This window comes from Mirounga leonina, unplaced genomic scaffold, assembly GCF_011800145.1.
Source record: "Mirounga leonina isolate KUSES-001 unplaced genomic scaffold, KU_Mleo_1.0 Mir_53, whole genome shotgun sequence".
In the NCBI taxonomy this organism is placed as follows: domain Eukaryota; kingdom Metazoa; phylum Chordata; class Mammalia; order Carnivora; family Phocidae; genus Mirounga; species Mirounga leonina.
The window spans coordinates 73,191,773-73,207,633 of NW_023270807.1; the positions used below are offsets into that span (position 1 = coordinate 73,191,773).

The 15,861-nt window shown below is 37.2% G+C and overlaps 1 protein-coding gene and 1 long non-coding RNA gene across 2 annotated transcripts in view; one reads left to right on the forward strand and one right to left on the reverse strand.

The window, feature by feature from the left end:
* LOC118000623 overlaps window positions 1–227 on the forward strand; it is a 61,961-nt gene extending 61,734 nt beyond the window's left edge. The window contains exon 4 of the long non-coding RNA XR_004676512.1: window positions 154–227. This is a non-coding gene — a long non-coding RNA (uncharacterized LOC118000623). The remainder of the gene's footprint in view (window positions 1–153) is intronic.
* FAM184A (family with sequence similarity 184 member A) overlaps window positions 1–15,861 on the reverse strand; it is a 112,579-nt gene that overhangs the window by 46,526 nt on the left and 50,192 nt on the right. The window contains exons 5-7 of the mRNA XM_034990398.1: window positions 15,250–15,447; window positions 11,185–11,307; window positions 118–279 (exon numbers count right to left, since the gene is read on the reverse strand). Of these exons, the coding sequence (XP_034846289.1) occupies window positions 118–279; window positions 11,185–11,307; window positions 15,250–15,447 (483 nt within the window). The remainder of the gene's footprint in view (window positions 1–117; window positions 280–11,184; window positions 11,308–15,249; window positions 15,448–15,861) is intronic.

Below are 15,861 nucleotides of genomic sequence, written 5' to 3' on the forward strand. Positions count from 1 at the left end.
CTTTGGTAGGAAAGCCCTGTGAAACTAACACACTCCATACAATGTGATATTTAAGCAAAGAAACTAAATATTTTTACCTTGCTAATGTTTAGATTATAGCAGGTATTATAAAATTACCTCAACATTTAATAGAGCATCTTTGGTCTCCTTCAGCCTGCCTTTAGTCAAGTCGAGCTCATTCTGAAGTCTCTCCTGGGAGTCCTGAAGACTAGCAATGAGGCCTTCTGCAGAGCCAAGACCTTGTTCACTTTTCCTCACCAGATCTTGGAGGCGGCCAATCTGCAAGTACATACAGTACTTTTAATATACTTCATTGTTATTGAACAGCAAAAGAGCCATTTTTTTTTTCTTAAAGTCTTTTCTTTAGTGGTAATTTTACTGAATGGATCTTTTTTGATGAATTTGGAAGAAGCACTCAAATAATCAGGATAGCTTTCATCCGTTGTTGTGTGTGTGTATGTGTGGTTTTTTGTTTTTTGTTTTGCAAAGACCTCCATATTTATGATTTCCCTCTTTCATGACAACCATGTGAATAAGTGAAGAACTCAAGTCCCCATTTTAACAGAGAATTCCTGGTTCTATCAAATAATCAAATCCCTCCAAAATGGAACTGAAACAAGATGAAGATTATATCAAAGACAGAGAGAAAAAAGTATTTTTTAGATAAAAATATTTTTAAAACTGCTCTTTAAAATGGAATCACTTATACTTCATTTGAGCCCAGTTCTCCTGCTGTTTATAAAAGTGACTGATTTAGGTCAATACTGACAAGCTGCGAAATGCATATTAGAATAAGTTGTGATTTCTTCGTTTCCATACAAAAGTTCCTCATGAAATTGTTAAGAGTTGAATTTATACACTCTTGAAATTAGGGGCTAATAAGACAATTTGTTGATTAGGCAGATCCATATCTTCAAGTTATGAGCACTAAAACCAATAAATGAAATACTTTATCTAGGAAAGTGTTATGGAGTAAAAATCTCCTTTTTATAAAACATCCAATCTTATCAAAACTCTATAGGAATGAAAACTGCTAATTTTAAAATAACACCTGAATATTTCCCATTGTAAATACAGGCATCACAAGGAAAACTGCAAACATTCTCTTTCAGCCTCCTCTCAATTCACCACCCCTCTTCCTGTTCCCTTTCCATGCAGATGTTTATATACTGAACAATTCTGGTGAAGGTAACATTTTATCTTGTTAGTATCTTTAAAGGGATGCCTACCTTATATAGTGAGCTGGGAAGCTTCCAATTTTTCTGTGCTCTGAAATATTTTCACAGTTACAATTTATCTGTTTCTTAAAATTTTAATAAAATTCATTCATTAAAATCTTCTGGGCCTAGTGCCTCTCTAGATACATGTTGGGAGTATTTATTTCATGGTTATAATTGGTTCCATCAGATTGATCAACTACTTCAAGTCACTTTAGAAATTTAAAATACAAAGACATCTTTTTTCCTAATTTAAAAAATCTAATAGCATATTTGCATATAATATTCATTTACCATGTTTTAGAATTTTCTTTGTCCCTGAATTTATGCCCCCTTTCTCTAGTCTACCTGGCTTATTTGTATCTTCCCTGCTTTTTATGTTGCTCTGGCTTGCCATAAATGTGTTGCAGGGGTGAATGAATAATATAAGGCGTAACAGAGTTAAACAGTATTGAACCTGGGGCATCTGCTAGCTCAGTCTGTGGACCCTTGGGGTTGTGAGTTTGAGCCCTACCTTGGGGGTAGAGTTTACTTAAAAAAAAAAAAAAAAGAGTATTGAACTTAGTAAAAAATCTAGTTTCAAGTTCTTGGTCTGCTACTATAAAATAAGAATAATAATACCTACCTCACAGTTATTATAATATTTAAATTCAAGGATATATGGGAAAAGATTCTTTAATTAGAAAGCAACATACAAATATCAGGTACCAATCAGTAAGGAAGGGACGACCAAATTTATCAACATGGAGAAAAATTTTGTTCCAAAATCCAGATAATTTTCAAATGAACAAGATTACATGTACAAATGGAATACATGAAAAAACTTTTAAAAAACAGTATTCTAGTTATTACACAAAGAATTAAAAGAGAAAGTCTGTTCAAAAACTAAGTAATTAGAGACAGAATGAACTTTTAAATAGACAAAAACTTTAAAATGCTGCACAATTAAACATAAGCAAATAATAAGTAACGAACACAACTAATTAAATTTTGTTTTTGTAAAATATAATAAAAGTGGATATGTAAGGAACACATCTATTGTCTCCCAATATCAAAATCTCTTTTTGTCATGTGGGGCATCTACCTTTCTTCCCTATGGGTTCATGTCAACCCAAACCCAGGAATGAACCTGGCACTCCCTTGAAGCATAAACCAGTTAGGTAATCTCATTCTGTTGGCCATGGGGACTGGTTCAGAGGCAGGCACATGGTTTAAGTTCATCTACTCACAGTGATCTCCGGACTTCTACAGGAGTTCCTAAAAAAGGTCTTTTTCCAGTAGCACATATAACCTAAGGGAATGTACTGAGAATGTATAACAAATCCAATTCGAGAAAAAGAGAAGCTGAGTTCCAGCGTAAACAATTTCAGTTCTGAATCTGGTCATGCCTGATGCTAACATTCCCCTGGACTTTTCCAGTCAACATGATTCAATAAATGTCCCTAGGCTGGTTTGAGCTGGGATTTCTGTCACTTGCAGTAGAGATCGATCTTCTGATTCCTCTTGAACACTGAGGGAATACAGTAAGTAGAAACCTCTTCCCTGGAATATTCACTCATGCGTGCTCTTCTCTGATCCAATCTCCTTGCATGCCTGTGTCAGTTTTTTTATAAATTACAAATATGGACATGAGTATAAGCCCTGAGACCAAGCAAGCATCCACTTATTTGTACTCAGCATCTTCCAAATGCTTCGTGTTCCTCTTAAGATAACATCCAAAATCTTTCAAGGGCTTACAAGGCCTCCAAAGCCAAGACCCTGCCTCACTCTCCAGCCTCAGCTTGGCAGCTCCCCTCCTCGGTCTTTAGGCTCCTTGGGAAAATAGCACTGCAGTTAAGAACTGAGTTCTGAAATCACACTGCCAGGATTGGAATTCTGGTTTTACCCACTTACTATGTGACTGGGCAAGTTCCACAGCTTTTTTGTGACTTGGTAACTAGTAATTAGAGTATGGAGTTATTGAGAGAATTAAAGGAAAAAACAGTATAAAGGAGAGACTATTTAAAACAATGCCTGGGACATAGTAAGAACTAAATAAATATGAATTATTATGATAGTTGCAATCACAATTCCACCCACATCCTTCAATTCCTAGAAAATTCTTGTGCCTCAGGGCCTTTGAAGAACCTTTCCTCAGTTCATTCTTGTGGCAAACCCCTGTTAATCACCACCATTTTGCAATATTTGTCAGACTTGTTCTTGTTTCTAAATTTCTTCTATAAACAGCGCTGAAATTTTGTCAATAATATTTAATTATTTGCTTCTGTTAAATACACTGAAATGCAGGAGTCAAAGGGCATGCCTATCTTTAAGGCTTTTAATAGTGCTAAATTCTTTCCAGGAAAATTACACGATTTTATATTCCCATTAGCAGCTTTTTGTGTTTATTTCTTTACCCTTATCAACACTTCATGGTCTCAATTTTTATCATTGTTAATTTTATGGTAATGGGAATAGCATCTCATTAGTTTCATTTCCAGTTTTTAAATTGTAGCGGTTAAAATTATTTTTTTTTCATGTTCTCCTTTAGCTCATTAAAAAAATTAGGGTAGCTGTATTTTTTAATGTTTTGTATACATCTTTAAGGTGTTAAAGACATGAATTTTGTTACTCATACTCTTTGCCAATCACTTATTCCACCCCTCCCTAATTTTTCCTCTCTCATAATTTTACTTATGATGTATCTCGATATACAAAAATTGTAGCTTTTTTTTTTTTTAAAGATTTTATTTACTTATTTGAGACAGAGAGAATGAGAGAGAGAGCACATGAGAGGGGGGAGGGTCAGAGGGAGAAGCAGGCTCCTTGCTGAGCAGGGAGCCCGACGCGGGACTCGATCCCGGGACTCCAGGATCATGACCTGAGCCGAAGGCAGTCGCTTAACCAACTGAGCCACCCAGGCGCCCTAAAAATTGTAGCTTTAACTGTACAAATATTGTGTTTTTAATTCCTAACATTGCCATCATGTGTCGAAAGGCCTTCCTTGTCCTAAGGTTTGTCACTTGCATTTTCATATTTTATTTATATTCATGATACGATACTACATTTCAACCTTAGCCCATCTAGAACATCTCTGGTATGAGGTTGAAGAAGAACTTCATTTTTCTCTCTTCTTCCATTTATATGGTCTTAAAAGAACAGTTTCAGATTAAACCTATTAAACTTAACTTCTGTCCTACTTTTCCACTGACGTTGTAGGAAGGTCCTCAGAGAACCCTTGATGGCATGACCTTTCCAGGTCTCACACTTTGGCTTCTAATCATTGTGTGACAGTGTGAGGCACTAGGCACTTCCAACTCTTGAAAGTATCTGTTTTCATGTTTTTCTCATTCCCATTAGTTCTCATTCTCATGCTTCTGATTTCTTCTTCTCCACCTCTTGCCCTGGCTCTGTTAACTCAGTCCTGGTGCTACTGGTGCTCCTCTTTGTTACCAGCAATCTTCTGGTGAGCTCTTCGGTGTTAATGGCTTCAGTGACTGCCTAATCCTTAGCTCTAAGCCTGAACTCTCTACTTAGTTCCAGCCTAGATGTCTTACAATCCCCTCAGGTCCAAACAACTCAGTGTCTTGCCATTCCTATGTATCTGTCCTCCTGTAATACCCAGCTTCCCAGAGTGGCATAATTACCTCTCCAAACACCTGAGCTAGACACCTGAGTCTTTTTCTACCACTTACCACATCAAGTCCTGTAAATTTTATTTCTTAATAATCTCCACTCCCAGGTTTTGCTTTCCTAGTCAAGAAGCTAATCAACTCTTGCCCAGACTACAGCATCTTAAGTCATCTACCCAAGTCTAATTACCAGTCCCCTCCCCATACAACTCATCCTCCTACTGCCACCAGAATTCTTTTCCTGGGACCATCTGAGAGAGCCAGCTGCTGGGCTGCTGCTAGCACTCGATCATCAGGATAAATTCGGAAGTCTTTGCTACAGCGCAAGAGTGACTCATAGTTTAGCTTCAGCTTCCCTTTCGATCACAGTTCTTGACAAGTGCCATATCGTCAAGTACACTAATTCTCAACCACAGTCAATTCTGCCCCCGAGGACTGTGTCTGGTTGTTACAAGGAAGGGGAAAGGTTGTGGCACACACTACTAGTATCGAGTATGTAGAGACCAGGGATACTACTAAACATCCTAAAGAATTATCTGTCCAATCAGTAGTGCTGGGGTTGAGAGACTATGGTGTAATGACACTGAACCTTCTATGGTTCACCAAGGCATTTTAATTTGAGTACCTACATGACCATACTTACACTATTCCTTGTACCCATACTGTCTTTCATCATTCGTACATCTGCAAATTTACATTTACCTTTCAAAGGCCACCTCCCATACCACATTTAAAAATTCTCCAATATCACATTCTCCAGAGCTTTTATGAATGCTTCTGGTAGAGAATCACTCCCTCCTCTGGAATTTAAAAATACATTGTATTTATCACCAGTCGTAACAGCCATTTGAAGCTATGAGTTGCTTGACATTTTGTCAAAGTATCCCTACCACCTAGAAGATACCATGCAGTCAATAAATGTTTCCTAAATCATAAAAGATATGCAAATATTACTGATGTTACTGGACCCTAGTTCCAACTTTTCTGGAGACCAATTTAGTAATAAGATATGAGACCTATAACATCATTCCTACTCTCTGGCCCAGTAATTTCATTTAGGGCAAGAGCTAGACAAAAAGGAAATAATTTTTAAAAATGAACAAAAGTATTAATAAAAGAAAATATATCGACTTACCAGTAAAAATAAGACCCTGATAAACAGGGCTGAGAGAAGTCCTCTCTAATACCCCATGCTCCTCAGGGTCTCAGGGTCTCAGGGCTCATAACTTAAGAAACCAATGCCTTGGTTGGTCACTGATAAGGACATGGAACTGCCCTTAGGACAACCCAATTTTGCTATTCTGGCCCTGGCCTTGCATGACAATCCTCCCCACTCAAGTAAGAGGGGGCAGTTCCTTAAAATTATTACTATTTATAATAAAATATTTAAAACATTAAATGTTCAACAAAGAAAATGTTTAAACAACTACGGTAAAGATATATAATGGAACACTATATGAATATTTTAAATGACTAACATTTAGACAAAATTAAGTGGAAATATTTATATGGACTAAAGTTTTATAAATCAAGTACACAAAGCATTTGTGAATATAGATTGTAACCATATTAAAATGCACATATACATATTAAATACCATTAGAAAATCTGAAATTCTGAAAACATTCCTCAGGTTCTTACTTTTTTTTTTTTTTTGGTAAAACTGCTTAAGTTCATAAAGAGCACTACTCAAAATTTTAGCACCTATCAATCAGTGTCTCTGAATGGTATATATTATAGCTATTCCAGAACAGAGTTTAGAAACTCAATCCTTGGGGTGTCTGGGTGGCTCAGTCGGTTAAGTGTCCAACTCTTGATTTTGGCTTAGGTCAGTCTCAGGGTCGTTAGATTGAGCCCCATGTTGGGCTCTGTGCTGGGTGCCTGGCTTAAGATTCTCTCTCTCTCCCCCTCTACCTCTATCCCTCCCCGCCACTTAAAAAAAAGAAAAAAAAAAAAAAAGGAAGAAACTCAATCCTTGTTCTCTAAATCATAGGAATAAATAGCCTGTTTGTCCTCTATTACCTAAATGCTAGTGTACCCACTACAGGAGCCAGAGATATGAGTTATTTGTGTGTTGCAGTAGGCTGAATTCTAACATGACCCCTCTCTGACTCTCACTTTCACCAGAACCTATGCATAAATAATGGGATATCACTCCCATAACTGTATTATGTTACTTAGCAAAAGGTATCTTGCAGATATAATTAAGATCCTTAAATTGACTTTAAGGTCATCAAAAGAGAGACTATTCTAGTTGGGCCTGACATAATCAGGTGAGCCTTAGAAGTCAGAGTAGTTCGAAGCCACAGAGGTTTTCCTGCTAGCCTTGAAAGAGTAAACTGCTATGTTAAGAGAGGAGGCAGCCAGGTTGCAAGGGCTTGAGGGGGTTTTTAGAAGTTGAGAGCAGTTTCTGGCCTGTAATAGCTAGCAAGAAAATGGGGACGTAAGTCATACAGCCAAAAAGGAATTAATTGAAAAAGGACCCTGTGCCTCACATGGGACTGCAGTGTGGCTGTCCCTTTGATTTCAACCTTGTGAGATCCTGAGCAGAGGACCCAGCCAACCTATACTTGGACTCCTGACCCATAACTAAGTTGACTTAGTTTACAATGATGAGTTTTACGCATTCGACAAATATTTCATTCACAAATAATGATCTCCTACTATGTGTCAGGCAGTGTATCAACTGTGATATAACATTTTATAATAAATCCAAATGATTTTTAACAAAACACTGAACTATATATACGCTTAAAAAACTTACATCCGGAAGAAAATCTACAACTTAAATGTTATAAAAACATTTAAAAAGACCGTAATAGTTAGATTTATTGACCATTCAGCCTAGTATTTTGTCCTCAAAAGGTGATCCCAAATAACAATTGATGGGATAACAGGATTATCCTCCACCTGAGATTTTAGATTCATTAGCTTCCCTTAATATCCTAATATGATTCATGAATTCATCACTGAAATCCACAGTTGACCTATTTATGTTTTTGGTTTTTATCATTTGTAAGAATATCAAGATCCATCTTACGAAGATATTACATTCTTTTTTTCTAAAACAAGCACTTTAGTCTTTATGAAGTACGCCCTAATTCTTTCCTCCTGTCTTTCCATAGATATACCTACTTTCCACCCAATAAATATAAATGGAATAAACTCAATTTAAAAGGTAAAAACTTAAAGTGTGCCTGGGTGGCTCAATCAGTTGGGTGTCCGACTCTTGGTTTCGACACAGATCATGATCTCAGGGGCTCTGCGCTTGGTGCAGAGTCTGCTGAAGATTCTCTCCCTGACCCTCTCTTCCCTCTCTGCTCCTCCTCTCACTTGCACACTCTCTCTCTCTCTCAAAAAAAAAAAAAATAAATAAATAAATAAATAGTAAAACCTTCAGACTAGATAAAATGCAGCTACATGTGTTTGGCAAGAGGCCAAACATAAGGTTGCAGAACAACGAAAGGTCAGCAGATGGAAAAAGATATACCAGTCATATCAAACTAAAGGAGAGCTGGTTATACAATATCAAACAAAACAGACTAAACAAAAAAGTATGATTCACTATGTGGCTAAACAGTTTTATATGTGTATGCACATACAAAGCTTCTAAATATTCAAAGCAAAAATTGACAGAATGTAAGAATAAACAAACCCACCATGACAGAATCAGTTTTTAGTAAATGATGAATCAAAAAGATAAAAGTCAAAAAGAATACAGAATATTTGAAGAAAATAACTTAAAATTTTGATTTCACCGGCATACAAGACTACACTGAACAACTGGACACACCCAGAGTATTACATTTCTTTCATGTGTCACACTAGACTTAAGTTTCAAAAATTGTTTTCATACAAACCATAATTTTTAATCATGATGCAGTAAAGGTTAAAAAACCATGTCAATCTCACACAACTCTCCCAGAGTACAGAAAAGGAAATAAGTCTTTTTTCACTGTGTGAGGCTAGTCGGACCTTGATTCCAAAACTAGAAAAGGATGATACAAAAAGGGAAAGGTACAAAGCAATCTTACTGAACCCAGGCCCAAAAATCCCAAAATGAATATTAGGAAACTAAATCTAGTTATTATATAAAAAAGATATATATAATCTATCATGACTAGCTAGAACCTTCTTTAGAAATCCAAAGTTGATTTAATATTAGAAAATTAATATAAGGTACCACATTAACAAATTAAAGAAAAAAGTTTGATCTCAATATATGCAGAAAAATCAATGTCAATTTGTGATTTTTAACTTAAGAAACCTGAATTATAAGGGAATTTCCTAAACTTGTTAAAGAGCATTTACAAAATAAAACTTTAGAGAAGCATAATATTTAACTGTAAAATATTGACATCCTTCACTTTAAGAGCAGGAAACAAAATAAGAAAGCTTATCTCTAGAGATCCTATCCAGCAAAGTAAGACAAGTAAAAAGATGTCCAGATTGAAGGCAGGTGCATGTGGAGGGATAAGCCAGGCAGATTCTTGAGGAGCAATTCTAATATGGCACTAAAACATCACTAGGGTGCTAAAGCATAATTGAGAATGTATCTAAAAGGAAAATCAATTACATGTTTATTAGAACTCCTCTCAGTGAAATTACAGTGTATAGAGTGGAGAAATACTTAAACCATTTCAAACTGAGAGTAGACCCTGGGGGACCTTCCTGAGAAACACAGATGGTCACTAAACTGCCTCCTAATGAGAGTGGGACACCATAACTACAAGGAACACATTCTGCTGAGAGAGGTATGCAAACCTGGGGCCAGCAGTGAATTATCTTGGACAAGAGGAGAGAGGCTGAACTAATACAAATATAGGTATATCCCCTGCTTTTTCAAAGTTCATGTTACACCACTTCACTTTCATAAAAGACCTACCATAGTACTTTCTGCTAACCAAAAGTAATCTGGAGAGATTTTTCGCTTTTACAGAAAAAGGCAAAAAATAAAAGAGCGTTCAGCATTTGCTTTGCAGTGAGCCCTTCTAGAGGCAGCGCTCATCCCAAGCAATGAGAGCGGCCCCGCCAAGTCCCTGTCCTGGAACCACACTCAGCATCTCAGTATCATGCCACCATAGTTTTGAACTGTGAGCATCTGTGCATCTGTTGGCAAGATGGATCCTAAGGTATCAGAAAAGCCTAAGAGAGGTTAGTTTTGGGGTCTCAGAGTGCTCAAAATTTTTTCTGTATAAATTAATGGTAACTGCTTATTCGCTTTACACCATTTCAGCTTACAAAAGATTTCACAGGATGCTCTACTTACAGATAAGCAGGGGAAACCTGCAACAATCTTGATTCTGTCATTCCCAAACGCGGTGATTGGTGCCTTCTCTGGATAAATGTTTAAAGATAATTAAAGAAGACGGAGTGCAAATTATTAGCATGCCCTGGGGCACTCATGTTTTGGTGTGGTTTCTGTGAGCAGAAGCCGAGTGATGAGAAAGTAGGACCTAAAGACTCTTGGGAGAGATGACGCTAGTAAGGGAGGAACAGCTGACAAGATGAGAAATGTCCAGACAGAGACTTATTTTCGGAAGACCACTCTACAAGACAAGACTGTCCACATGAAGGATGTACTGGAACGGAAGGACAAGATGATAACAGGGAGGCTATTCTAGGGCATAGGTAAACCTGGGCAATAGAGAGAAAGGAACAGAACAGACAGTATTATAGTTTTAAAATTATCTTTACATTTATTTTATTCACAACTTCTTGATTTATGACATTCTTATTATACTCTATTCTTAGTCTTTCCTAAGGTAAACAATACTATTTTCTTATGGCATTTAAAAATTATTTTAGATGTCACTCTCTAGAACTTATAAAGCCTCTCGCTTTTTATTTTTAAGATTTTATTTATTTATTTGACAGAGAGAGACACAGCGAGAGAGGGAACACAAGCAGGGGGAGTGGGAGAGGGAGAAGCAAGCTCCTGGCTGAGCAGAGAGCCCGATGTGGGGCTTGATCCCAGGACCTGAGCCGAAGGCAGACGCTTAAGGACTGAGCAACCCAGGCGCCCCTTTTTAAAACAGAGATACAGTGTAGAGAAGAGTAAGTCACTGTTTTACAAAAGGTAGATAACCTCTTCTGTTTTCTTTCTTACAAGGTGATGTTATCCTTTGTTTTGTTTTTTCCCACAAAGGCACCTTGGTCTGATGTTTTGGGTAGTAAATTTTTACCTGGTGAGATATAACCAATGTATTATGAAAAACTCAGCATCAGTGAAAGTGTGTGATTATTTTTACTCTAGATATTTTACCATCAGTGAGGCTCACCTACATATACGACGTTACCAAATAAGATGTTACCAATAAGACATAACACAGGTGACAAGCCTAAAGAATTCTTGCCTCTTGATTGGCTGTATTTAGCTTGTCTTCCAGCTCTTCCTTCAGGTTTTCCAGCTCTTGTTGAAGTTTACTTTTATCCTCTTCCAGGTTTAGTTTCTCCTTTTTATATTGCTCCTCCAATTCCTTAGGAAAAGACATTTTTAAAAATTAACAAAACTGTCAATATTATATACTTCAAAGACTCCAAGAAAAAGGCCATTCTGTTTTATATTTTGATACTTAGATTTTCAAATTAGCTTTATCCTTAAACAATAATATTGGAGTTATTAGTCTAATTAATCCTACAGGCTTAGATTCTATCATTCTGAATCACTTAGGATGTGGTTAAATAATTATTTTAAATGGTTAGAATATTTGGTCTAGATCAAGCTAAGCCAACAACAGAAATGTATGATGTAAGTGATAATTTGGGGAGATAAAGAAAAAATTCTAACTATCTCTTGAATGCAGAATTCTTTTATATTTACATAAAAAAAAAATCCAGGAACACTTCTGGAACACTGGAACGTAGTCAAGAATTACTAAGTACAAAATTAAGGCATCAAAAGAAGCAATACCAGTAAAATTGATACTTACTGAAGAACGCCTACTATTTGTCATGCTACTTAATAATACTTGGGATACACAGGCAGTAAGACATGGGGTCTGCCCTTAACAAGCTAAAGGTCAACAAGCAATTAAAGAATATGTGATGAAAATTAAAATGACCATAGGGACTACAGGGATATGTGGATGGAGAACTGATAAGTTCTAGCTTGGTGAGGAAACCTGCACAGAGAACACAATTCCTAAGTCAAGTCTGAAGGAGTGCATCAGTAAGAAAAGGTGATGAAGAAAGAGGGAAAGAGAAGACAGAAGAAACCTGTGCAAAAACCACGGCGGTGCAAAGAGCCTGGTATGTTACAAGCAATTCAATGTTTCTACAGTGTAAGGTAGGAAGAGGAATAAACAGGGTTCTATGGAATTCCCAAGGCAAAGTCCAGGTTTGATGATTTGCTGGGACGACACACGGGATTCAGCATCTAGTCGTACTCACAGCTATAATTTATCATACAGCAAAAGGATACTAAGCAAAGGGAAAATGTGTATGAGGTGAAGTCTGCAGGAAACCACGCATAAGTTTTCAAGAGTCCTCTCACACAGGACTCTCCAGAAAGTTGTGACAATGATGTGAAATGCTGTCTACCAGAAAAACTCATGAGTGACTCCGTGCCCACGTTTTTCATTGGGAGCTAATGACGTAGTACCCTCTGACTAGCATGTGCCAAACTTCCAGACTTCAAGAAGGAAAGCAGATGTTCAGCACAAACCATATTGTTTGCATAAACCCTTTAGGCACATGAGCCATTCTTATTAGGGAATGGTGGAAACCTTCCTGAAATTCAAGTTCCCAGATACTAGCAAGGGCCAAACTTGCCCTCCTCCCCCTTTCTAAGGACAGCAGCTTCAGGCCTGCTATGTTAACTCTTTTCTGCATGGATTCTCTATATATTCACTTTCAAATACGGTGGGTAAACTAGATTTATGAAAGAAAATATAATCCCTTTTGATAACTAATAAGGAATGGAGAAGTCACCTTTCAGTAAATATTCTTTAAAAGATAATTTCAGGGGCACCTGGGTGGCTCAGTCATTAAACATCTGCCTCTAGCTCACTTCATGATCCCAGGGTCCTGGGATCCAGCCCCACATCAGGAAGCCTGCTTCTCCCTCTCCCACTCCCCCTGCTTGTGTTCCCTCTCTAGCTGTCTCTCTCCCTCTGTCAAATAAATAAATAAAATCTTAAAAAAAAAAAAAGATAATTTGACATTGGAGAAAGACTTCTAAAAGGAGGGTGGTTTGAGCTTAGGCTCAGACATGAGCTAGCTAGGCAAGAGAGGAATGAAGCAGCAAGTGATAAGTTATTTTGAGAAAAGAGAAGGGTACAGATAAAGCTATCATGAGTTTTGACTATGTTCACACACAGGAAATTCATGTCATTTGTTTTATAGCAAGCACATTTTAAAGAAAGATTGCAAGAAATGTAAATAGCGTAAAGCAGATTTTTAGGTGGCTCAGAAATTGAAATTCAACAGGCAGGGGGATAATTAGGAGGGAAGTAAGGAGGCAAAAATGATATTGATGAAAGATGCCTTGATTCTAGGACTTAGAACTTAATACAGGTGTCTGACAGATGTGGGCCCTACACTGAGCTCTTTGCTTACTAGCTGCCTAATCTTGGCTCTCAAAAGCCACACCTCAAGCTCCTCATCTGACAGAGGAAGATAAAATCCATCTTGTAATGTTCCTGTGAGGGTTAAGTGAGATAAAGTGTTGAGAACTCATACATGTCCTAGCATATAGTGATAAATAAATGTTAATTATTGGGGCACCTGGGTGGTTCTAGTACTTAGACTCTAGTCTAAGATTCTAGTACTTAGAACTGAATACAGAGGAATAAAGAGAGACAAAAGGCAGAACACCTGCAAGTTAAATACTACGAAAAGAGAGGAAAAGGCTAAGGTGAATAAGGGATGTAGAAATGAAAAAAATAGTAACAAAAAATAGCTATGGAAGAGCTAACTGAAGCAGCAGTTACCACTAAATACTTCCCTCTAAATCCCTGAGCTCTTGGCACATACGTATAGTCAGTAAGCATGCACATGTACCACATAATTAAAGCTGTACAAATTTGTTCTGGAATAGTGAGCTGGCACAGAGAAACCAACAACCACAATTTTGAGAAATAACATGTCATAAGTTTTGTCTCCAGCTACATAAACATAAAATAGTAAGTTTAGATAGAAATAAGATTCTAACTGGAAGTTTTATTTGAATTTTTAATTAAGTTCAGGTGTTGAATATTTTTTCCAACTAGTTTTCACAAAAGGAAGAGACATAGAGGCAAAGGTCTCAATTCAGATACAGCCTCTACTATTTACTAGGTTAGTGGTACTGAATAAATCATTTAGGTTTACTAAACCTATTTCACCATCTATATAATAAAACGACATTAATCTCCAAGTCTTAAGTAATAAAGAATATACAAGAATGCTTAGTAAACTGTAAAATGCTATTACATAAAACATATAACAACCATCATGAATACATGCCTATGTGTGGTGGTTAAATGTCTTAGGATTTGATATCTGAGACCTGAGTTCAAGACCTGACTGATTCTTACTAGTTGCATGTGTTTGTGCAAGTGTTGAATCTCTCCATCCCCCATCATCTACCCTCCTTCAGGAAGAAGGATATAGCAATTAAACCTATGCGAGTGTTGTGAGGATTAAATAAAACAGAAGGAAAACATCACTGCAGTGCCTGGCACACAGTAAGAAATACTAATAACTAACATTTATTTATTTTTTTAAAGGTTTTATTTATTTGAGAGAGAGAGCACAAGCAGGGAGAGCAGCAGAGGGAGATGGAGAAGCAGGCTCCCTACTGAGCAGGGAGCCTGATATGGGACTCGATCGCAGGATCCTGGGATCATGACCTGAGCCGAAGGCAGACACTTAACCGACTGAGCCACCCAGGTGCCCCAATAATTAACATTTATTTATCACTATATGCTAGGACATGTATGAGTTCTCAACACTTTATCTCACTTAACCCTCACAGGAACATTACAAGATGGATTTTATCTTCCTCTGTCAGATGAGGAGCTTGAGGTGTGGCTTTTGAGAGCCAAGATTAGGCAGCTAGTAAGCAAAGAGCTCAGTGTAGGGCCCACATCTGTCAGACACCTTGCTTTTTCTACATCTACGGAGAAAGTGCTTCAACTAGTTGAGGCTTCCTGAGGAGCACATCTAAGATGCTGTCTCACGAAGAGACAGCTCAAGATCAAGGGAGTGTTTCTACTATGGCTTACACAAAGTAGGAATGCTTCGTATCAATTTACCAAACTACATCTCGTCAACAGTTTTTAAGTATGTTACTCTTTGAATCACGATTTACAAAGTGATTATGAGAGAGCAGCCATCAGAATGAAGCAACTCATTTACTCAACAATATGGGTCACACTGGATCATTACAGAAACCCCTCCAGTTTAACAATGCAAGGCTACGTTGAATTTGTACTCACCACTTGCAGTTTTTTCTTATCCCTAGTTGCATTACTGTAGACAGCCTCAATTGCCACGTGGTGCTTCCAAGCTAATTCTTCCAAAGTCTTAGAATGAGCCTCATTTAATTGAGCTACCTCCCCTTCCAATCTATTTTGCAGGTTTTTCAGCTCCATCTCATAATATTCTTGCTGAGTTTTCTTTGCTTCATTTACTTTCTAAAATTAAAGCAAATAAAGATCAATAACTGTACCTGCTTTTTTCATTACTGATATTAGTATTTTGAATACTCAATAAATACATAAACTTGAATGAACTGAGCACTACAGGATTTACACTTTGGGCATGAGATTACATCATTGGTGTTCTCAGAAAATGACAGGGTAGCACAGGCAAAATGAATACTTTTAACACAAGTGATAAAGTAGAGTATTATTAGGTTAGAACCAAGTGCAAGTTAGTACATCTGTGAGCTTACGAGAAAGGCTTCCTGTATGTCAAAGCTGTACACAAAATGGCTTACCAATTTACCCACTCAGATGATGTTATTCAATCTAATTTTATTGAGTGCCAGTTATATGCCTTTTAAGCAGCCCCAGTTTAAAGATGGGAAAAAGGCAAAAGACAGTGGC